This window comes from Muntiacus reevesi, chromosome 6, assembly GCF_963930625.1.
Source record: "Muntiacus reevesi chromosome 6, mMunRee1.1, whole genome shotgun sequence".
NCBI lineage: Eukaryota > Metazoa > Chordata > Mammalia > Artiodactyla > Cervidae > Muntiacus > Muntiacus reevesi.
In genome coordinates, this window is record NC_089254.1 from 99,353,956 (window position 1) to 99,376,714 (window position 22,759).

The 22,759-nt window shown below is 42.2% G+C and overlaps 1 protein-coding gene across 2 annotated transcripts in view; it reads left to right on the forward strand.

Annotated features, from left to right (window-relative positions):
• AGK (acylglycerol kinase) overlaps nucleotides 1-22,759 on the forward strand; it is an 87,982-nt gene that overhangs the window by 21,437 nt on the left and 43,786 nt on the right. For both annotated transcript variants that reach the window (XM_065938702.1, XM_065938703.1), the window contains exons 3-4: nucleotides 11,495-11,534; nucleotides 16,102-16,181. In XM_065938702.1, coding sequence (XP_065794774.1) covers nucleotides 11,495-11,534; nucleotides 16,102-16,181 — 120 coding nt within the window. The remainder of the gene's footprint in view (nucleotides 1-11,494; nucleotides 11,535-16,101; nucleotides 16,182-22,759) is intronic.

The following is a 22,759-nucleotide window of genomic DNA, read 5'->3' on the forward strand; positions in this document are numbered from 1 at the left end:
CTCCCTCATGACTTTTCCTCATTCTAGATTTTGTTGCAGTTTGAAGGAAGCAGTTTGTTTCGCTTTTTAGCCATCTCAAAGTTCCTCTCTCTCTCCCTTTCTCTGAGCACAATCTGATGCTGAAATTTGAGGTATCAGTAGGTGCTGTTTATTTATTTTTTTTAGTAGGTGCTATTTAAAGAAGTTCATTTATGGGCAGTTAAATAACATGCCTGTCAGCCCAGATTTGATGGAGGACAGGGGGACTTTTTTTTTTTTTTTTCCAGTGCAATGAAGTTTAATTATTTCCCCGTTCCTTTTAGCTCTTTTATTATTTAGAAAACAGATCTTTTTTTTTTTTTTTAAGTCTACATTGTTTATTTTGCCTCCTTTCCATGTATTTTCTATATGTTTACTGGTAGAAGGTGGAGTGGGATGGGGCGGGGGCACTGAGCTGGAACGACAGAGAGATATTTATGTTATATTTGGTTTTAATTTTACGTAATTTTTAGGGATATTTATATCAGTGGTTTCAGCCGCTCTAAGCACTGCAGAGAGAATAATCATAGGTGATGCTAAAATTGACCCCTCTCTAGGTTGTCACTGGTATCTCGTATACTGTCTGTCCTGGACCAGCACAAATACTGACGACAGTAGCTGCGAGTTTATGTGTCTGCAGGTCAGAAGTTGTCCAGATCTGTCCTGAATCCTGGAGCCCAGAGTAAATAACCACATTCTGTGTGCGACTTACACAGGATATGTCGTTGAGGGAGGTGGGGGAGATAGAAAGGAATTCTCTCTTCCTGTGCTTTCTTCCTAAAGGTTGTTGAGTAGTCGCTACGTCGTATCCGACTCATTGTGACCCTGTGGACTGTAGCCTGTCCAGCTCCTTTGTCCATGGGATTTCCCAAGCAAGCATATTGGAGTGGGTTGCCATTTCCTCCTCCAGGGCATCTTCCCGGTCTAGGGATCGAACCCATGTTTCCTGTATCGGCAGGTGGACCCTTGACCACTGAGCCACCTGGGAAGCCCTTCTTCCTGAACACCTGTCAATTTCCATGCCATCCGTTATCTGTCTTTTCTCTTTCTATGCAGATGGCTGAGGGTACCTTGGACATAGTTGACACTCCGTGTGTGTTTGTGTGTAATTATATACATAAATATGTAATGGTTGATAGAACAGAAAGAACTAGTATTTTGGTTGCGAACTAAAGTTAATGTTATGTGTGTGAAGGAAACTGTATGGCATAGAATGTTTAAGTTGGCATGTCGGGTGGAAGTGGATGGATGGAAAAAGAAAGCAAAAGAAGTAAATGAACCACAAGAGAAAGTCAGAATATTTGTGAGAATTAGGTAGGGGTAGAAAGCATAAAAAAAAAGTGACTAGCGGTAGCAGCTCCAAGACTCCCTTCAGTGGCAGCCAGGGCCCACACTTGAGTGCGACCTAGCAGCCAGCTGGAGACGGCCCTCAGACCTCAGCCTCTGTGAGTGTTTGGGCAGTGGAGTTGGAACAGTTGGTGTTTTATGGAAAGCCGAGGCTTGAATAAGAGGGTGAAAATAGAATAATTTCACGTTCTAAGATGAGAAAGGAAGATTTAGGCTTCCTCCACGTCTATTTCTCTTGGTCAATGGAATGAAGAAATAACCTGCAGAACACATTTCCATCTCTCTGGTCGCTGGAAATTTCTACAGAACAGACCCAAATGATTCACTTACTGTGTGAGCGGAGCCCTCAGGGGATGCTATTTTTCATTAAATCATTTCCCGTCCTGAATTAGAGAGGAAATGTTTTGTGGAGTAAACCTGAGGAATAAGAAGTTACTTGAAATATTACAAGTGGTCCACTTAAGTACACATTGAAAGTGAAAGTCGCTCGGTTGTCTCCGACTCTTTGCGACCCCATGGACTGTAACCCACCAGGCTTCTCTGTCCTCGGAATTCTCCAGGCAAGAATACTGGAATGGGTAACCATTCCCTTCTCTGGGGAATCTTCCCAACCCAGGGATCGCACCCAGATCTCCCACATTGCAGGTGGATTCTTTACCATCTGAGCCACCAGGGAAGCCCAAGAATACCGGAATGGGTAGCTCATCCCTTCTCCAGGGGATCTTCCCAGCCCAGGAATTGAACCCGGGTCTCCTGCATTGTAGACAGATTCTTTACCAGCTGAGCTACCAGGGAAGTACACATGAGTATAGACTGAAATGACCAGGAATGAGTAAGCTTGGAAGAAGTTGGCTTTGGAATTCTATATTTCAGAGAGTAAGAAAGAATGAGCCCTAGTTTACCCAGAGCTTCATGCAACCTCTGGCCATCACTATAGATAGGGCCTTCCCACTGAGCACAGAGATTGAGTCTTTGTTTGGCTAATAAGTGTTCTTGAGTTAATGAATAGAGTGGGGTTAGATTTAGTTGGGCTTTTTCCTAAGCCCGTTTGCAGGACATAAGTAATCACTCTAGCGATCCATTGTGAATTGAGGTGAGCATAGTGGCGGCATATACCTGTGAGTAGTTAGACAGTGGATGGAGTTGTGTTGACTGCTTTTTGTGTTATTTGGGTTTGGCCTTAGAGAACAGAGTAGATGCAGAGTGTCGAGAGAAGAACCACCATTGTTGAGAATGAGAAGGCTTGAGTTCTAGTGCCATGTTTTGAGTTAACTTCTGTCTGACAGTGGGCGAATCCCCGGACCAGAAGTTTCCCAGACTAGGTCAGTCGGTTATTTTTCAGGAGCTCGAAGGAGATGGCACTGTTGAAGGAGTCCCTGCTGGAGTGAACCTTCCGGAATCTCGTGGGGTGTAGGGATTAGAATTATATGTGTTGTATGTGTGTGTGTGTGTAGGGGGCTGGTATGTGTGTGTCTCTTTGCCCAGATGAGGATCTCTGCTGTAGTGAACTTGATTATTAATGGAATGCCGTGTCATTTGATTGATGGGGATCAGGCTGCGTTGGGGGAGGTTGAAAAGCATTGGATTAGATAATTTCTAAGGACTCTCCCAACCTTAAAAATGTCAACTGTCAGGAAATGGAATTTGGGCTTGGATGACGAGAGTTCAGTCCCTGGGTTGGGAAGATCCTCTCAGCAGGAAACAGCAACACACTGCAGTATTATTTCCTGGAAAATTCCAAGGACAGAGGAGCCTGGCGGACTGCAGTCCATGGGGTTGCAAAGAGTAGGGGCTTGAACTTGAAATCAGTTTTGTGTAAAGCAGAAACTCTCTTTGCATGCCTCAAGGGGAAAGCTGGTGGTAGAAATTGCTGTACAGTTTGCCTCTAGACTATAGTGAGAAGTATTTTGAGGGGGGGAATAGGATGGATCAATGTAATTTTTCTCTCCATGTAGAGTTGTTATTGAAGTAACAGCTTATCTTATTTTGCAGTCCTAAAGTAATAAATAAAACATTTATGGCTCAGAATAAATTGAGAGCATCCCATTTCCTGCAGTAGCAGGCACGTTCAAATTCTTTTAAAGCCTCAGGCAGGGTGACATCAGCAGATTTTTTCTTCATTTTCTAATCCAGAAGCTTCTAATTTCTTTCTGTATAAGAACCCACATTTTAGCACTGAGCAGATCTTCAGGGACCCTTTTTGATATGACTACATTTTGCAGCACCTCTTTTAAATTGTGTTAAACGTCAGTGCTCTCGGGAGACAGCATGCTGTAGTGGAAGGAGTGTGGGCTTGGAATTTATATACAATACTTGTTTTTTTCCTGGTGGGCATGTCTTTGGTTCACATTCAAATTCTTGACCTATTAGCAGTCTGGAATTTCTGAGTTCCTGATTTAGCCTTTCTAGAGGGTTCTAGCTCCATGACCCCCTCCCACAAACACACACACCCACATCCACCCACCCCCTTGGGTCTTCTTGATCCAGTCAAGGCTACCCACTCCAGTATTCGTAAACTTCCTTGGTGGCTCAGCTGGTAAAGAATCCACCTGCAATATGGGAGACCTGGGTTCCATCCCTGGATTGGGAAGATCCCCTGAAGCAGGGAACAACTACCCACTCCAGTATTCTGGCCTGGAGAATTCCATGGACTCTATAGTCCAGTTCAGTTGCTTAGTTATGTCTGACTCTTGGTGACCCCATGGACGGCAGCATGCCAGGCTTCCCTGTCCTTCACCAACTCCTGGAGCTTACCCAAACTCATGTCCATCAAGTCAGTGATGCCATCCAACCATCTCATCCTCTGTCGTTTCCTTCTCCTCCCACCTTCAATCTTTCCCAGCCTCAGGGTCTTTTCAGAAGAGTCAGTTCTTTGCATCAGGTGGCCAAAGTGTTGGAGTTTCATCTTCAACATCAGTCCTTCCAATGAATGTTCAGGACTGATTTCCTTTAGGATGGACTGGTTGGATCTCCTTGCAGTCCAAGGGGCTCTCAAGAGTCTTTTCCAACACCACAGTTCAAAAGCATCAACTCTTCCGCGCTCAGCCTTTCTTTGTAGTCCAACTCTCGTATCCGTACATGACTACTGGAAAAACCATAGCTTTGACTCGACGGACCTTTGTTGGCAAAGTAATGTCTCTACTTTTTAATATGCTGTCTAGGTTGGTCATAACTTTTCTTCCAAGGAGCAAGTGTCTTTTAATTTCATGGCTGCACTCACCATCTGCAGTGATTTTAAAACCCAAAAGAATAAAGTCTGTCACTGTTTCCATTGTTTTCCCATCTATTTGCCATGAAGTGATGGGACTGGGTGCCATGATTTTAGTTTTCTGGATGCTGGGTTTTAAGCCAACTTTTTCATTCTTCTCTTTCACTTTCACCAAGAGACTCTATTTCTTCTTCACTTTCTGCCATAAGGGGGGTGTCATCTGCATATCTGAGGTTATTGATATTTCTCCTGCAATCTTGATTCCAGCTTGTGCTTCACCCAACCCGGCATTTCTCATGATGTACTTTGCACGTAAGTTAAATAAGCAGGGTGACAATATACAGCCTTGACATACTCCTTTCCTGATTTGGAACCAGTCTGTCGTTCCATTTTTAGTTCTAACTGTTGCTTCTTGACCTGCATACAAATCTCTCAAGAGGCAGGTCAGATGGTCTGGTATTCCCATCTCTTGAAGAATTTTCCACAGTTTGTTGTGATCCACACAGTTAAAGGCTTTGGCGTAGTCAATAAAGCAGAAGTAGATGTTTTCCTGGAACTCTCTTGCTTTTTCGATGATCCAACGGATGTTGGCAATTTGATCTCTGGTTCCTCTGCCTTTTCTAAATCCAGCTTGAACATCTGGAAGTTCATGGTTTACTGTTGAAGCCTGGCTTGGAGAATTTTGAGCATTACTTTTCTAGCTTATGAAATGAGTGCAATTATGTGGTAGTTTGAGCGTACTTTGGCCTTGCCTTTCTTTGGGATTGGAATGAAAACTGACCTTTTCCAGTCCTGTGGCCACTGCTGAGTTTTCCGAATTTACTGGCATATTGAGTGCAGTACGTCTGTATTGACTATGTGTCTCTATTGACTATATATGACTGTATAGTCCATGGGATCAGAGACTTGGACATGCCTGAGCGACTTTCACTTCACTTTTTTCACTCTTATGACTGGAGTTTCCCCTTCTCTTCTGTCCTGCCCCACAGTGAGCCCTCCTCTTGTCATTTGGTGATCATGACCCTGAAACAGCATCCTCTTCAAGAACACCAGATTCTCCTGCAGAGAATAACTTTCAGTGTCTCCTCCAGAACAAAGTCTGCCTGTCTGAGCACAATGAGTCAATCTCTGCTGTTCAAACATTTGCCACTTATTTATTAAATAGTTATTTATTGAGTATCTTAGATTGCATATAGCAGTCTGTGCTCTGTGCTGTGGGAGAGAAAATGGTGAATTATCCATGACTTCTGGACAGTTATCATTAAGGAAGAAAGATAAGACAAGCCGCTTTGTGTGTGGTGGGGTTAGGACGAGGGTGGTATTGTTTGGTCTTCGATTTTTTTTTTTTTTTTTTAAAGAGAGAGGGGAGGAAACGATCACATCCCTGGTGGGGAAAAGTGAAGTCCTTTTTGTCTTTTAGGAACAGCAAAGCATGCCATTTGCCAAGAGTAGGGGCAGCATTGAGAGCATGATGGGGATACGGGAAGGGCGCTAGCCTTATCCCCCACATTTTTCCTTTGGCTTTGAGATGAGACAGTCTCCACTTCTCTGAGTCACTTGCTGTTCTCTGCCCAGGGTCCTGATGTGCAGGCACTCTCTTCCTGCTTCTCCGGCTTTCACCTGCTCATAGGGATGAACTTCTGCCCTCTCATCCCTCCTGTTACTATGTGTATATCCTTTTTTTTTAGGCTTCAGTGGGTCTTTGTTACTGTTCACAACCTTCCTCTGGCTGCGGGAGCAGGGGCTCCTCTCTAGTTGCCATGCAAGGGCTCCTTGTTACGGTGGCTCCTCTTGATGCACAGATTCTAGGGCGCACAGACTCAGTAATTGCGATGCATGGCTTAATTGTCACGGCATGTGGAATCTTCCCAGACCAGGGATCGAACTGGTGTCCCCTGCATTGGCAGGCCTAGACCCCCCGGGGAAGTCCAGCCATGTTCACCTTTAGTCAAGAGCTCTGTCTGGAATTCCAGGCGTGTATTTCTACCTGTCCCTTGGATCCTCCCCCCGGGTCTCTCACCATTGTCTCACATCGACCGATCCAGATCAAACATAGCTTCCTCCCTCCTCAACCAGTCCTTCGTGTTGCCTTCCATCTCTGTGAAAGTGACACCTTCCACTGCAAGGTCGAGGGGTCTCTGACCTCCCCCTACCCACGAGCCAGCCCTTAAGTTCATTCCTCAACCTCTGCTGAATCTGTGTTCTCTCCATCCCCACTACCACCTACCTGGTTCTAGTCCTTATCCTCACTGACCTGCGTTCCTGAAGAATCCTCCCTGGTCTCCCTGGATTCAGTCTTATCTTTGACCCTTGCCTTCTTGACACTGCGGCCAGAGTGATCCTTCTACTCTGTCACCCTGGTCATGTCAGTTTCCTTCTTAAAACCCTGTAATGGCTTCTTATGGCCCCCAGGGTAAAGCCCACATCCCTTAAATAGGTTCGAGCAGGCTCTTGGAGGCCACCTGTCCTGGCTCCTCCCTGGTGTGCTGCCGCAGCTGTCCTGAGCTGCTTCCGGTTCTGGCCTTGGTTGTGACCTGGCACTTGTGGGCTTTTTCCTTTTTTGCCTGCATTCTCCTCCCTGTCTTTGCCTGGCTGCTTTCTGTTTCTCTGCTAGATCTCAACTTCACTATCCATGTAAAAGTCTTCTCTGATTTCCTCAAGACGAGGTTAGATACCTCTATTAGACACTCCTTTTATGGAGCACGTAAAAGTCATATTATTTGATGATTGCCTAGCAAATTATCTTTCTTCCCTCTTCAAACTGTAGACTTCACAAGGATGGGGAATGTCGTTATGCACCTGTATGTCATAGATACCCAGCACTGTGCCTGGCATGTTATCTATCAAGATACATGTCTTTTACTATATCACTGATACTTACAAGTGCTGTTCTTTGCTCCTAGATCCCAAGCTGCTTCAGGTCAGGACCAAGTCTTGTTTGTGGTACTGTACCTGGCAGTTTGTGTTAAATCAGTTTGTTTCATCAGTTCCTTTTGGGAGCTTTATTGCGCTTGAATTTATTAAAAAAAAAAAACAAAAACAAAACAACTGTATGAATATAAATTCTAAGAGTTATGTTAGCTGGGACTAGGAAGCGATGTGATAGCTTAATAAATGTGCTGTAAAGTATGCATCCAAAGAAGCATTGCCCATTCAGTATGGTCGAATTAAGAAGTAGCAGCATTAAGGCATTTGAAAGTCCGCTCTCCCACTTAGCAACACATGCTCTTGGGCAAGCTAGTTTCTTTCTCTGAGCCTGGGCTTCCTCATCTGTAAGATGGGAATATACCGCCTGCCTTGCAAGGTGGTTGGGTGCTTATTCCCTCAGTTGTGTCTGACTCTTGGCAGGCCCATGGAGTGAGCCTGCCAGGCTCCTCTGTCCGTGGGGATTCTCCAGGTCAGAATAGTGGATATGAGTTGCCATGCCCTCCTCCAGGGGATCTTCCCAACCCCAGGATTGAACCCAGGTCTCCTGCATTGCAGGGGATTCTTTACCAGCTGAGCCCCCAGGGAAGCCCTGCAAGGTTGTTACAAAGACTGAAGGTTTATGAAAACAACTGCCATAGTACCTGGCGCACAGTAGTTGCTCTGTGGATTTTAAGTTATTTTCTTTTTAATTGCAGCAATGCTGCCATTACGGAAAACATCCTTGAAATTTCTTTTTTGAAATAGTTTTCAGAACTTGCTGTAGACCTTCAGAATATGTCAATAGGAGAAATATCTTTTCTTTTGTGGATAAGTTTGAGTTTTAGGTACAGCTTGGTTCAGAGAACGTGATCAAGGTAGTTGATACCATTTTTTGATACTTAAAAAGCTAAGTGTGATTATAATGAGGATTTCTTTTGTAATGTCTAAATTGGTACATATTCTGTCTTTCTCACAGGTGGCGTTGGCAGTGCACATATTCCATTTAGCTCGTTGTAATCCAGGACGTTAACTATCAAAATACCTTTTGATTTTCAATAGCATGCTGATACATCAAGCAGTTATTAGTAAGCTCAAGAGAGCTGAGATCTTTAATAATACACTTCATCACAAGTTAACCATCAGAATTTTACTTCTAGCAAAAAAAAATAATTGAGAAAAAATGATCCAAGATGCTACCCATATTCCTGTATCTGTTTGGGGGTCTTCCCTTTTCAGCTGGGCCCACAGGCATCAGCGTGGCTGAAATGCAGTAAGGAAGGTGGTGTCTACTAATGACCCAGAGGGTCCTGGTGCCTTCAGAGGCCTGTCCCTCGTAGAAGAAGGAGCTGGCTGGGAGAAACGGACAGATATATAGAGATAGGCAATCAGCTTTTATAGCAGCATGTGTTTGTATGGAGTAATCCACAGGATGTCTCTGTAGGATAAGACGAGCCACAGGTCATTCTGTCTACTAGGAAAAACACGTTGAGGCAAGGAGGAGGAAGACAGTCCCATGAGACTGGCAGCAGAAACTTGGGCAGTCTGGAAACTAGACTGAGGGTTAAATCTGCTGAGAATGCTCAGGTGACTACAAGGAACCTAGTTGTATTTTATGATCCAACGGATACAGAGGGCTCTGTATTTTGCCTCATCATTGTACAGAAGGGCATGAGTGTGAAGGGTTATTACAAAGGGTTATTGACATGTAACTATTTTTAAATATTTTACTAGATTGTACCCTGAATCTGCCTCATCTTGCGTGCATGTTCTGTTGACGTTAGAATAATTCACTGAGAGCAGTTGATGGAGAGGCTTGGAAAGAGCAAAGCATTTGTGACTCTTGGGTAGGGGAGGGAGATGAGCTTGTAGGACTTCTTTTGCCGTGGGCTAGTAGGGAGCAGTGTCGCTCAAGCAAGGGGGCTGAGCCTGGCTGTAAAGGCACCTTGTGGGGTAGACATCACAAGGGATCGGTCCCCCTAAAAGCTTTGTTGTAGAACCGTATGTGCTTTTCAGCTACTGAAAGTGAAAGTTGTTGAGTCATGTCCAACTCTTTGTGACCCCATGGACTATACAGTCCATGGAATTCTCTAGGCCAGAATACTGGAGTGGGTAGCCTTTCCCTTCTCCAGGGGATCTTCCAAACCCAGGGATCGAACCAGGGCCTCCTGCATTGCAGGCAGATTCTTTACCCACTGAGCTCTCAGGATTTGAGGTACTGGTGTCATTGTGATTGTGATGGGACGTTGTCACTGCCCTTAGGTTTCAGGTGGGCAGCAGAGATACTTCCTCTTAGGGAGTGCTTTCTCCTGGAAGCTGATGGCTCTGTGAAATCGGGCTTGTCCTGCAGCCTGGCTCTGGAAGAAAACTCCATAGCCTTTGACTGCAACTATAGCGAAAAGCAAAAGTTTAATTTTAATTAATATGTCCTATTTGTGTGAAAAGTATTGTAAACCTATTACAGTGCAGTGCTATATAGCCACTTGTGTTAGTTGGGTACCTGGGGTAGCTTGGTTGGACTTATGGACAAACTGGACTTAGGAATGCACCCTCAAAACGTAACTTGTTTGCATGTGGGGGACTTACTGTACTGTAAAGATGCAAAATTCAAGGTCTTTGATGTTATGAGAAAGGTCTAGACAGAAAATTTAAGTAAAATAACCCTTTCTCCTTTTAACTCTTCCCTCTAAATTGTTTACTGCTCATGTTTTCTGGGTATTCGTTTTCTTAACTGTTGTTAGCCAGGTTGAAGTCACTATTTGAATGATGCCAGCAACCCGTGTTAGAATGGACTCTTACAAGGAGAAGATTCTGGAGCATGGTAGGCAGTCAGCCATTTAAAGTGGTCTTCGGGTATAAGTGGCCCAAACACATTTTAGAAAGCTTTATGCTGAATAGATGAACATATTCTGATTGAGCGTTTTGTTTTTGCAAGCTAAAATTTTGCCTCACGCCAGAATTTTCCATTTATGATATAATTGTGTATCTGACTGTGATATAAAAAATAAGAGATTTAGAGAAAACACTAGCAGAAGCAACTGTATTTCAAATTTATTTCTGGCAAATGACCTGCGTAATTTCTACTGAATAAGAAAAACACAGGATATGTGCATTTGTTTTTCTGTTGCTGCCCTAACAAATTACCACAAACTTAGAGATTTAACACCACACAAATTTATTATCTTACAGTTTTGTGGCTTCCCAGGTAGCTCTGTGGTAGAGAATCTGCCTGCCGATGCAGGAGATGGGGCTGTGATCCCTGGGTTGGGAAGATCCCCTGGAGGAGGGAATGGCAACCCACTCCAGTATTCTTGCCTGATGAATCCCATGGACAGAGGAGCCTGGCAGGCTACAGTCCATGGGGTCAAAAAGAGTCAGACATGACTGAGCAGAAACCTTGTTGTTTGTGGAGTAGAGATCCAACACAGGGCTCCTTGGGTTTAACTTCAAGGTGTTGGCAAGGACAGCGTTCCTCCTGGAGGCTCTGGGGAGAGCCCCTCTCCTGCCTGGGTACTCACACTCCTTGACTTAAACCCACCTTCCATCTTCAAAGCCAGCGAGGTTGCATCTTTCTGACCATCCTTTCCTGGTCATATTTGCTACTGAAGTTTCTCTGCTTTTGAGGACCGTTGCAATTCCATTGGGCCCACCTACGTCATCCTGAATTCTCTCCCATCCCCAGACCCTAACTTAATAATGTCTGTAGAAACCCTGTTACTACATACGGTAGTATGTACATAAGGTTATATACGGTAACCTTTTCAGATTCTGGGAATTAGAATGTGAACATCTTAAAGGGAGTGAGGATTATTCTGCCTGCTGTTGTGTGGTAACACCTAACATGGATTTCATTTGGAGAAAGTACCTTTCAAATGTGCCCATGATTTGTTACAGGTCTTAAGAAACGTTCACTTGACTATTTTAAAGAGTTATATGTACTTTAAAAAGTGATGATTTCTTTGGATTTGAACCTACTTATTAAAGCTAATGTTCCTTCTCTTTTGTTTACTTTGATAGTGATAACCTACTAAGGAGAGCAGCCTGTCAAGAAGCCCAGGTAATGCTGTTTAATATGAAACAATTAAAACCCGCCTTATCTCCACCGTGCAGAAATCTCGGGCTGTTCCAGGGGACTTGCCCAGCACCTTGCATCGGTGCAGCTTGGCTGTTTTTTCCCCCACTATCAGGGGATGAATCAGGCTGCCAGCCAATTCTGAATAGAACTCGAGGAAGTTAACCATCTGGCGAAGAGCAGTTCCAACGCCCACCCCTTCAGACTTGTTTACTTCTGGATTAGTCCAAAGAACACAGAACTGGACTGGGTGGCGTTCTGGGAATTTGTTCATGTCTGCAGGTGGCCTGGAAGCTCTGGCTAAAGCCCGATTCATGCCTAAGCTGAATAAGCCCCAAGGATATCAGTTCAGAGCGGTTGTTACCTCTCAAAGTCAAATCTTCTTAAAACTGTTGACTCGTACTTTTAAAGCCTGTCTCTTTGGCCCAGCTGAGTCATAGCCTGTGCATTGTCATTCCCAGTCTCAGGGTACTGCACTTAAATATTCATCCATCTAGTTAGAGTTGAATTGTTCATCCTTTCAAGTTTAAGATCACATTCCTTTTTTCCCTCCCCTCCAAATATGCACATTATAGCTTGCAGATGAATTTGCATGGTTAAGTTGCCTTTTTGTTATGTCACTTAAGCTTATGATGTCAGAAATACCAAAAAAGAAACATGAAATTAAAAAATGACAAAGGCATGATGCGTTTAGTAGAAGTAGGAGGCAGAAAAGTTTCTGAAGTGTCTTCATGGATGACAATGACAATAGACAGTGTGAACAAATTTCTCTCTTTCAGGATTCCCTAACTGTTCTAAATCCGTGTTTTAAGAATTTGATTGCTTTGTTGTTTCATCTCATGGTTCTGGGTTGTTTTGGAGATCAATTCAAATAAACTTAAGTATTAAATTTGAGGTGATCTTCACCCCAAGCTAATTTTCCATTAGTAACTAGAAAATCGTGCACAGGGAAGCCTTTTGCTCTTGAACAAAGAGTGGATACGGCACTACCTTTCTTGTGTGAAGTATTAATACCTTCACCTCTGCTCTGAGTTCCTTCTCCTCCTTTTTCATGGCCCTGTTCCTTCTGTTGTTTCTTCCCTTGCATGTTTCCCTCTTCCCACTGTTCTAATTCTCCACTTCCCAACACCCATTTAGCTCCTCTCATCTGAAAAAAGCAAGTGAATTCATCCTTACAGTCTACTCCTTCTAGTTATTTTTCCTGTGTCCGTCCCCTTTCAGTCTAAATTCTTGAATAAAATAGGATTTTTTTTTTAAGCTCACTTCATTATAGCCTCATGTAAACTCCTTAATCTACTGTAAACCCGAATCCTGAGTCGCAGGTAGCTAAGGCTTCTAGAGGCTATAAACCCAGGACCAAGAAGAATAATCTAGAATTATAGATCTGTAATCTGCCCAGTTAAATAAGTCATTCCTGGAGAAATTCCAGAAATAGTATGAACAGAAGAACAAATTACAATATTATATTAAGGTCTAACTCAGAGTGAAAACAGTAGAAATTATGATGTACCAGAAACTTTTTACAAAGAAAACAATATGTCCTTCTGAAGTATTCAGCAATAGAGGTTTATTTTTGTGTTTAGAGCAAGTAATAGACAATAATGAGAAAGGATCTCCAGTGGGCTGTCAGGGAGGTGGTAGAATCAGAATCAGTTACTTAATAAGATACTTGGTATAACTTTCATTTTTCTTCTTTGCTTTGTACTTCTGTACTTGAATTCTACCTTCTTGACCCAGACCTGCTTCCCGACCAGTTAAGACTCGAAATTTTGCCCTCTTTAGGATTTCCCTATTCTCCTTCTTTTTGTTGACCATCTTCTCCCATCCTGATGGAGCAGTGGCAGCTCTGATCAGTCCCCATCGTAACCCCTTACATCTTATCCTCTGTGAGTTTGAACTCTTGTCTCATCCATTATCTTCCCTTTAGAACTGATAGAGTGGAAGTTTGGATTTTGAAGTTAGCTGGATATAAATTCTGAACTTGTAATTTATTAACACTTTGACTTAATTTTTCTGAATCTTGGCTTTCTCATCTATAGACAGGGGAATATTTAATTCCTACTTGGTTTCTGAGAACTAAGAACAATATGTGTGGAAGTGGCAAATATTAGGCACTTCAGTTCAGTTGAGTTCAGTTGCTCAGTCATGTCCAACTCTTTGCGACCCCATGAACCACAGCATGCCAGGCTTCTCTGTCCATCACCATCTCCCAGAGCTTGCTCAAACTCATGTCCATTGAGTCGGTGATGCCATCCAACCATCTCATCCTCTGTCATCCCCTTCTCCTCCTGCCTTCAATCTTTCCCAGCATCAGGGTCTTTTCTAATGAGTCAGCTCTTTGTATCAGGTGACCAAAGTATTGGAGTTTCAGCTTCAGCATTAGTCCTTCCACTTAGTAAACATTAATTATATTTATTTTCCTGTACCAGTTGATGCTACTGAGTTATCATTCAGGGTTGCAAAGAAAGGAGGCAGCTAGAGTATGAGATTTATTTTTTATGTGTATAAAGATATGAAGGTAAATTGGTAACACAAAGGTTTTTCATTAATAAGCTTTAGATGGTTGGGAATAACCCCTGGAGAAGGGAAAGGCTACCCACTCCAGTATTCTGGCCTGGAGAATTCCATGGACTGAATAGTCCATGGGGTCACAAAGAATTGGACACGAATGAGTGACTTGCATTTCACTTAAAAGGAAAAATGATTATATTCTGAAAACTAAAGACAAACTTCCCTTGTGACACATTATGCCTTTATTGGTTGTAATAAACCTCACCATACTTTATAGAGAAAAGAAAAGTTACTTGCCTGTAGTAAGTGAATGAAGTAGGTGTTTTAGTATAATTCATATTTAATTATATTTAATTATCTAATTCATTATTTAATAATATTTTATTAAATACTGGTCCACTTTTTTTTAAAACTTTTTATTTTGTTTTGAAGTATAGTGGATTAAAAATGCAATAGTTTCAGGTGAATAGCAGAGGGACCCAGCCATATATATACATGTATCTATTCTCCCCCAAAATGGAAAATTCTTAAAGAGGTGGGAATACCAGACCACATGACTTGCCTCCTGAGACATCTTTATGCAGGTCAAGAAGCAACAGTTAGAACTGGACATAGAACAACAGACTGGTTCCAAATAGGAAAAGGAGTATGTCAAGGCTGTAAGTTGTCACCCTGCTTATTTAAATTATATGCAGAGTACATCATGGGAAATGCCGGACTGGATAAAGCACAGGCTGGAATCAAGATTGCCGGGAGAAATAACAACCTCAGATACGCAGATGACACCACCCTTATGGCAGAAAGTGAAGAAGAACTAAAGGGCCTCTTGATGAAAATGGAAGAGGAGAGTGAAAAAGTTAGCTTAAAACTCAACGTTCAGAAAACTAAGATCATGGCATCTGGTTTCATCACTTCTTGGCAAATAGATGGGGAAACAATGAGAACAGTGAGAGAATTTATTTTTGGGGGGTTCCAAAATCACTGCAGATGGTGAGTGCAGCCATAAAATTAAAAGACACTTACTCCTTGGTTGTAAAGTTATGACCAACATAGACAGCACATTAAAAAGCAGAGACATTACTTTACCAACAAAGGTCCATCTAGTCAAGGCTATGGTTTTTCCAGTAGTCATGTATGGATGTGAGAGTTGGACTATAAAGAAAGCTGAGCACCGAAGAATCAATTTTTTTTTTTCATTTATTTTTATTAGTTGGAGGCTAATTACTTTACAATATTGTAGTGGTTTTTGTCATACATTGACATGAATCAGCCGTGGATTTACACATCAATGCTTTTGAACTGTGGTGTTGGAGAAGTCCCTTGGATTGCAGGGAGATCCAACCAGTGAATCCTAAAGGAAATCAGTCCTGAATATGCATTGGAAGGACTGATGCTGAAGCTGAAACTCCGATACTTTGGCCACCTGATATGAAGTGCTGACTCATTGGAGAAGACCCTGATGCTGGGAAAGACTGAAGGCAAGAGAACCCCTTCTCCTCATCTGACAGAGGATGGCTTCACCGACTTGATGGAATTGAGTTTGAGCAAGCTCTGGCCGTTGGTGATAGACAGGGAAGCCTGGTGTGCTGTGGTCCACGGGGTTGCAGAGTCAGCCACAACTGAGTGACTGAACTGATTCTCCCCCAAACCCTTCTCCATTCAGGCTGACACATAACATTGAGCAGAGTTCCCTGTGCTGTTACAGTAGGTCTTTGTTGGTTATCCATTTTAATTATAACAATGAGTACATGTCAATCCCAAATTCCCTAACTATCCTTTCCCCCCATTCCTCCCCCTTGGCAACCTTAAGTTCCTTCTCTGAGTCTGTGAATCTGCTTCTGTTTTATAAGTAAATTCGTTGGTGTCATTCTTTTTAGATTCATGCAGCTTTATGGTGGGGTTGTCAATATGAAATCTTGGAAGAACATTGACTTCCTCAGGGTACAGGCCAGAAGTAAATTCTTTTGGAATGAAAGAATATATGTGTTCACTAACTCAATAAAAGGACACTTACTGAAAACTTTTCTTTGTTCCTTTTTAGGTGTTTGGCAATCAACTTATTCCTCCCAATGCGCAAGTGAAGAAGGCAACTGTGTTTCTCAACCCTGCAGCTTGCAAAGGGTAGTTCAGTCTGTGATTTGTTACAAATTCAGTTTTTCTAGGGGCAAAGAGTCACAGCTTCAGGCAGCTGGTTGAATTTGTGGAACTGGAAGCACTAGGTTCATTGCTCTCATAGCCATAAGATTCAATTGTATTGTAGAAATCACGGTTTAAGGGGATATAACTGTAAAGCTAACTGATGCTTAGCCAAATTGTCTAATTGAATTTTAATAATTATTGCAGAATTAGCACATTCAAATCAGTCTTATCTGCTTGGTCCTAGCCCCCTTGGGAACAGCTTCTGCTGCTGTGATGTGAGATGTTCGGAGATGGCCAAGACTACTGTGGCCTTGTGAGGTCAGAAACCTTCTCCAAAGCAGTGAATGTAGAGTTAGGTCTTGGAGGTCAGTTGGGAGGACACTCGGTCTTCCTGACTAAGGAAATGACGTGTGGTGGTGGGGGAATGTGGTTAGGGATAGGAGTGCTGACTTAGGTCCCTTGCTGTGTCACTGTTCTGACAGTCCTGGAGGGCTCATGTGAGGCAATTGTGAGAATTAACATGTGAAGACTAGTTGGGACCTTGGTTGGTAGTCATGTGTTCATTTATTATAACAAATGTACGGTATTGGTGCAGGATATTGAAAGGGAGGGAGAGAGTGTGTGTGGTGTGTGTGTGTAGGGGATCAGGGAGGGAGTTATGTGAGAACTCTGTATTGTCCACTGTTTTTTACTATAAACTTGGGCTTCCCTGATGGCTCAGAGGGTAAAGCCTGCAATGTGGGAGACCTGGGTTCAATCCCCGGATTGGGAAGATCCTCTAGAAGAGGAAATGGCATCCCCCTCCAGTACTCTTGCCTGGAAAATGCCATGGACAGCGGAGCCTGGCAGGCTACAGTCTTAATTTTTTTAAAAGTCCTGTAAGCAAAATAAAAAACTTTTTCTTTTATATTATTAGTTGGGAACAACTGTCATTCAGTTGAAAAGGACTTTTGATAGTTTTTAGAAGAAATCATTTAAAGTTTAAAATTATGATTCCATTTAAAAATTTTTTATTTATTTATGGCTGTGCTGGGTCTTTGCTGCTGTGCATGGAGGCTTTCTCTGGTTGCAGTGAGCAGGGGCTATGCATTGTTGCATCCCTTGGGCTTGTCACTGTAGTGGCCTCTCGTGTTGCAGAGCACAGACTCAAGGGGGTATGGGCTTCAGTAGTTGTGACACTCAGGCTCCTTAGCTGTGGTTCATGGGCTTAGCTGCTCAGCAGCGTGTGGAATCTTCCTGGACCAGGGATCGAACCCATGTCCCCTGCGTCGGCGGGCAGATTCCCGTCCACTCTACCACCAGGGAAGTCCTAAAATTATCTTTTTTTAAATAGAAAGAATTGGTCGGGGAGGGGGCGAGTGATACTTTTTATTCTTTCTGAGGACCAGAATAATTCTTTTTGTCCTGTTTGAGGATCAGAAAATTAAAAAATCTGTATTAGATTGGATTCTATAAGGTCAAAATCAATTGGAATTAAGATAATGAGAACAACAACAAAAAGCATAGTTGGGAGTGGCTCTTAAGTGGGAAGTTTGACGTTGTCTGGAAAGAAAAGCAGGAGTTCTGAAATAAGTTTCTCTTGTCTTTTCTAGGGAGGTAGTGAGTGTGACTTCACAGATATGAGGACTAGCCATGCCTTATTTCTTTTGAATTCAGCAATTTAAGATACTTACCTCCAGATTGCCTAAATTGGCTGCATTGCGCTACCTGATTAAATCAGATCTGCCCACTTTTGTTGGAGCCACTTCCTGTCCCCCTAAACATGCTTATCATAAGCCCTTGTGATCGTTCTTATTCAATATTTATTTATATATATTTATTTACTTGGCTGCATAGGGTCTTAGTTTTGGCTCGTGGGATCTTAGTTCCCCAACCAGGGATTGAACCTGCACCCCCCAGCATTACTCCAATATTCTGGGCTGGAGAATTCCATGGGCTGTATCGTCCATGGGGTCACAGAGTCGGACACAACTGAGCGGCTTTCACTTTCACTTTCCCCGGCATTGCAAGGTAGATTCTTACCCACTGGACCACCAGGGGCTTCCCTCATTCTTGTTTAAAACCAGCACTAAACAAAAATACCAACAGAACACAATCGAAATACCCAAGACCGCTAAATAGTCGCTGGTGGCTTTTGGGAGAAGCCAGCAGGGACCTGGATGTGAGTTTGAGAGTCTGGAGGACCATGTCTATATCCTCTCTTCTGCTCTGTGATGCTGTGGGTGTTGCTTTTTAGTTTCTTTACTCCTCAATTTATACTCATCTGTAAAATGGGAAAATAATGGCACATACCTTATAAAAATTACCGTGTAATCCTTCAGGATGAAATGAGATAACGCCTCTAAAGTGTTTTGCATTCCTTCCATTTCATAATTAGCATTCGATTAAAGAAATACAAGCTGCTGTTCTTGTTGTTTCAGACCTGTAGTGTTAGTCACTGTGTCATGTCCAACTCTTTGCAACCCCACGGACTGTAACCCACTAGGATCCTCTGTCCATGGGATTTTTCAGGCGTGGATACTGGAGTGGGTTGCCATTTCCTCCTACAGGGATCTTCCCGACCCAGGGATCGAACTCAAGCCTCCTGCGTCTTTTACATTGGCAGACAGGTTTTTTAACCACTGAGCCACCAGGGAAGCCCCTACTGACCTGTAGGCTGAATTCAAAAGGTTCTTTACTTGGCTGTCCACCCTTGGACCTCTCCTTCTGTCCGCATTAATGTAACTGTTCCAGGTCCTATTCCTTTCCAGACCTAGTAAGTTAGTAAGTTGCCAATTTTGATGATCTATATGGCAATTGTTTAAGCTATAATCAGTCATTTTGAATTTTTACATCTAAGAGATACTTGCATTTTTAAACAATAAAAACACTTTTTAAAAAGCAGTTTTAGGTTCTGTTTACACTTTTACATGGAAATGTATTTGTGATTTTAAAGATGAAGTTAGTGTTGAAAAGTAATGATACCTTTATCTGCAGATGAGGGTAAGGAAAATTTTTCTAAAGTCATGGTCCACTTTGACAAGGTGAATCCCTGCATGCTTCTAGGAAGCAGTCACTCTGAAATAGCTTTTGCTACTTAATTGTACTATTTTTGTCATCTTGGCTCTGCCCTGACACATAATTTATAATTTATCATGTAGCTATTTCATTATGTAGTACTGGTTTAAAACTACATTAGAGCTTTAGGAAATAAGATAACTGTGTTTAGCATTAATACATAATACATTAAGGAGTAATTATTTTTTGTGTGTGCATGAACCTGGAAATTGCTGTAGTATAGAAAGTTTTTATTTGGCTCTGGTGCTATCTCACCCTTAATTATATAATAAATAATACATTTCTTACTGGTAACACTTGTGTTTTTTTTTTTTAACACTTGTTTTTCAATCTTTTATATGGAACATTAGAAGGAAAAAAAAGTCTTCACTTTCATCTTAGAGATTTTCTGTACCTGTAGCATCACGTAAATACATGAATAAAGGCCCAAATGTTCAGATATTTTTTCTTTTTTAAAAATTACAGTTGATTTATAGTATTGTGTTAGGTTCAGCTGTACAGCAGAATGATTCAGTTATATATACATTTTTTTCTCAGATTCTTTTCCATTATTGATTATTATAATACATTGAATATAGTTCCTTGTGCTATACAGTAAATCTTTGTTGGGACTTCCCTGGCCATCCAGTGATTTAGATGCCATACTTCCAATGTAGGAGTCTTGGCTTCAGTCCCTGGTCAGGGAACTGAGATCCCACATGCTGCTTGGCCAAAAAAAAAAAAAAACCCAATAAACTGGTAAATCTTCTTTGTTTATCTAATTTATATATAATAGTGTGTATCTGTTAATCCCATACTCCTAATTTATCCCTCCCCACTTTGGTAGTCATAAGCTTGTTTTTGATGTTTGTGAGTTCATTTCTGTTTTTAAAATAAATTTATTTTTTAGATTCCACATGTAAGTAATATTATATAATATTTGTCTTGTTCTGTCAGAGTTATTCCACTTAGTGTGATGATCTCTAGGTCCATCCATGTTGTTGCAAATGACAATATTTCATTCTTTTTATGATCGAGTAATATTCCACTATGTGTGTGTGTGTATGCATGCATATGCATGTGTATACACACCACATCTTTATCCATTCATCTATCGATGGACACTTAGGTTGCTTCCATGTTTTAGCTGTTGTAAATTGTGCTTCTGTGAACATTGGGGTGCACGTATGTATCCTTTCAAATTAGAGTTTTCATCTTTTCCAGATATATGTTATGCCCAGGTGTGGGATTGCTGTATCATATGGTACCTCTGTTTTCAGTTTTTTAAGGAACCTCCATACTGTTCTCCATGGTGGCTGAACCAATTTACATCCCCACCAACAGTGTAAGAGGGTTCCCTTCTCTCCACACACTCTCCAGAATTTATTGTTTGTAGATTTTTTTGATGATACCATTTGACTGTGTGTGAGGTGATACCTCATTGTCCTTTTGCAAATCTTATTTCTTAAGCTAACTCAGAGGAGCCCCCAGGTGTGTTATAAGTGATCAATATAGCCACTTGAGACTTCTCCAGAGTTCTGCCTCCCAGAGATAGATCTGATCCACTTCCACCTGACCCTTTCTTAGCAGCCCGTTAATGAAAGCAGTCCTGCAAGGAGAGGTGTTTACAGTATCACCAGCTCAGCCTTTTATGTTGGTGTAAGCCCCAGAAAAGGTGATCTGGGAAGGAGGGGTTTCCATTTAGCCTTTCCCGTTCATTCTAATATTGGAGAAGGAAATGGCAACCCACTCGAGTGTTCTTGCCTGAAAAATCCCAGGGACGGGGCAGCCTGGTGGGCTGCCGTCTGTGGGGTCGCACAGAGTTGGACTCAACTGAAGCGACTTAGCAGCAGCAGCAGCAGCATTCATTCTAATAAGCATTCAGAGCCGTAGAAGAGGGAGGATAGGTTTGTTTGGTTTGCTTATTACCTGCCTAGGTGGGCCCTTGGTTCCAGCTGTTCTTTTGGCTCTTGTGAAATTTACTCAAGTTTCTCAATTTCTGTTTTCATTCATAATCAGAAACGTTTTATGTTCTGTATTCCATTTGGTGGTTGCTTCTTTTTAAAGAATGTTGAATTTGGTCTGTGCATAACTTTATACATGTTCCTCATTCACTACTTTTGCATCTCTTTCTAGTATAAAATATTCTTAAGAAAGTCAAAGCATGCCTCACTGATAAGAAAAATAATCTTTTTGATAGAGGACTGGGTAAGTGTGAATGTAAAAATTAGATGTTTGGTGTTGATTGTTTTGAAAGTGCTAGTTTTTGTTTCTGTTTTGTGATACGATAGTTGAAAATATTTGGGTAAAAGACAAGTCAGCTGATTGATAGGTTTAACATTTATTCAACCCTGAGACTGTGTGGTTGGGAACTTTCTGCAGCTTTTGCATCCCTTGATTTCTAGGCTCCTGTTTTTGAATCTTGACCTGAATTGGACAAGGGTCACTACTAGAATGCTGTGTATACTTTCAAAACACACAAACTCTAAGAGCGCTTTATTTCTGTTATAAGATACCACAGTTGTCGCACTTCCTTTTCCTCACAATACACCTGTCTACATTTGGAATGGATTATTCATTCATTCATAAGTGTGTTAATGTACCAGGTGCTTACTAAATAACCTTCTAAATATACCAGTCTTAATGCTAAAGGCCACAGGACTCAAGGATTAATAAGGTTTGGTGTGTGTTTTTGCAAGGCTTCCAGTCTAGTGGTGAAGACTGTCTTGGGAACCACTATTCATCACAGAATGTGAAAGTCCCCACGAGAGGTGTGGACCGTGTGCCAGGGTTACCCTGAAAAGCACATGACTGTGAGTTTTTAAAAGTGAAAGAGTCGCTCCGTCGTGTCCGGCTCTTTGCGACCCCATGAACTGTGCAGTCCAGGGAATCCTCCAGGCCAGAGCACTGGAGTGGGTAGCCTTTCCCTTCTCCCGGGGGTCTTCCCAACCCAGGGATCGAGCCCAGGTCTCCCACATTGCAGGCAGATTCTTTACCAGCTGAGCCACCAGGGAAGCCCCTTGGAGTTTTAGACAAACTGCCAATTATCCCGTATTAAGATTAGGTAATTTAGAACTTTTCCCTTTCCCAGCAGAAATTCTGCCTCTGTGGAAAAGAATTTTGCTCTTTCTCCAGGGATTTCACTACAGGCTTAAAACTCAAGAAATGGAGAGTATTTGAAATTGTTAAAAATGATATCTCTTTCCTTCAAAGGTTGTGTTCACTGAGTCAGAATTAAGCAATATTCTGTTTGGTTCAATCTGTTCTCTCTGGCCACATGAAAAATGTTAAATGCATTCTCAGTCCAGCAGCGGACTATAAAGAAGCCCCTCGAGGGCTTGTTACATTGTACCTGAATTACACCTATGTTTGTCTGCCTTGTCCTGTCGTTTGTCCAGCTCCTAGATGTGTCTGGCACTCAGCAGAAGGTCGGTAGTGCTTGTTGAATGAATCAGACATTGTTGCTAGACTGGAGCCATATCTAGTGTACCCTTTTCCTCTGGAGGAGCAGGAATGTGAACTGT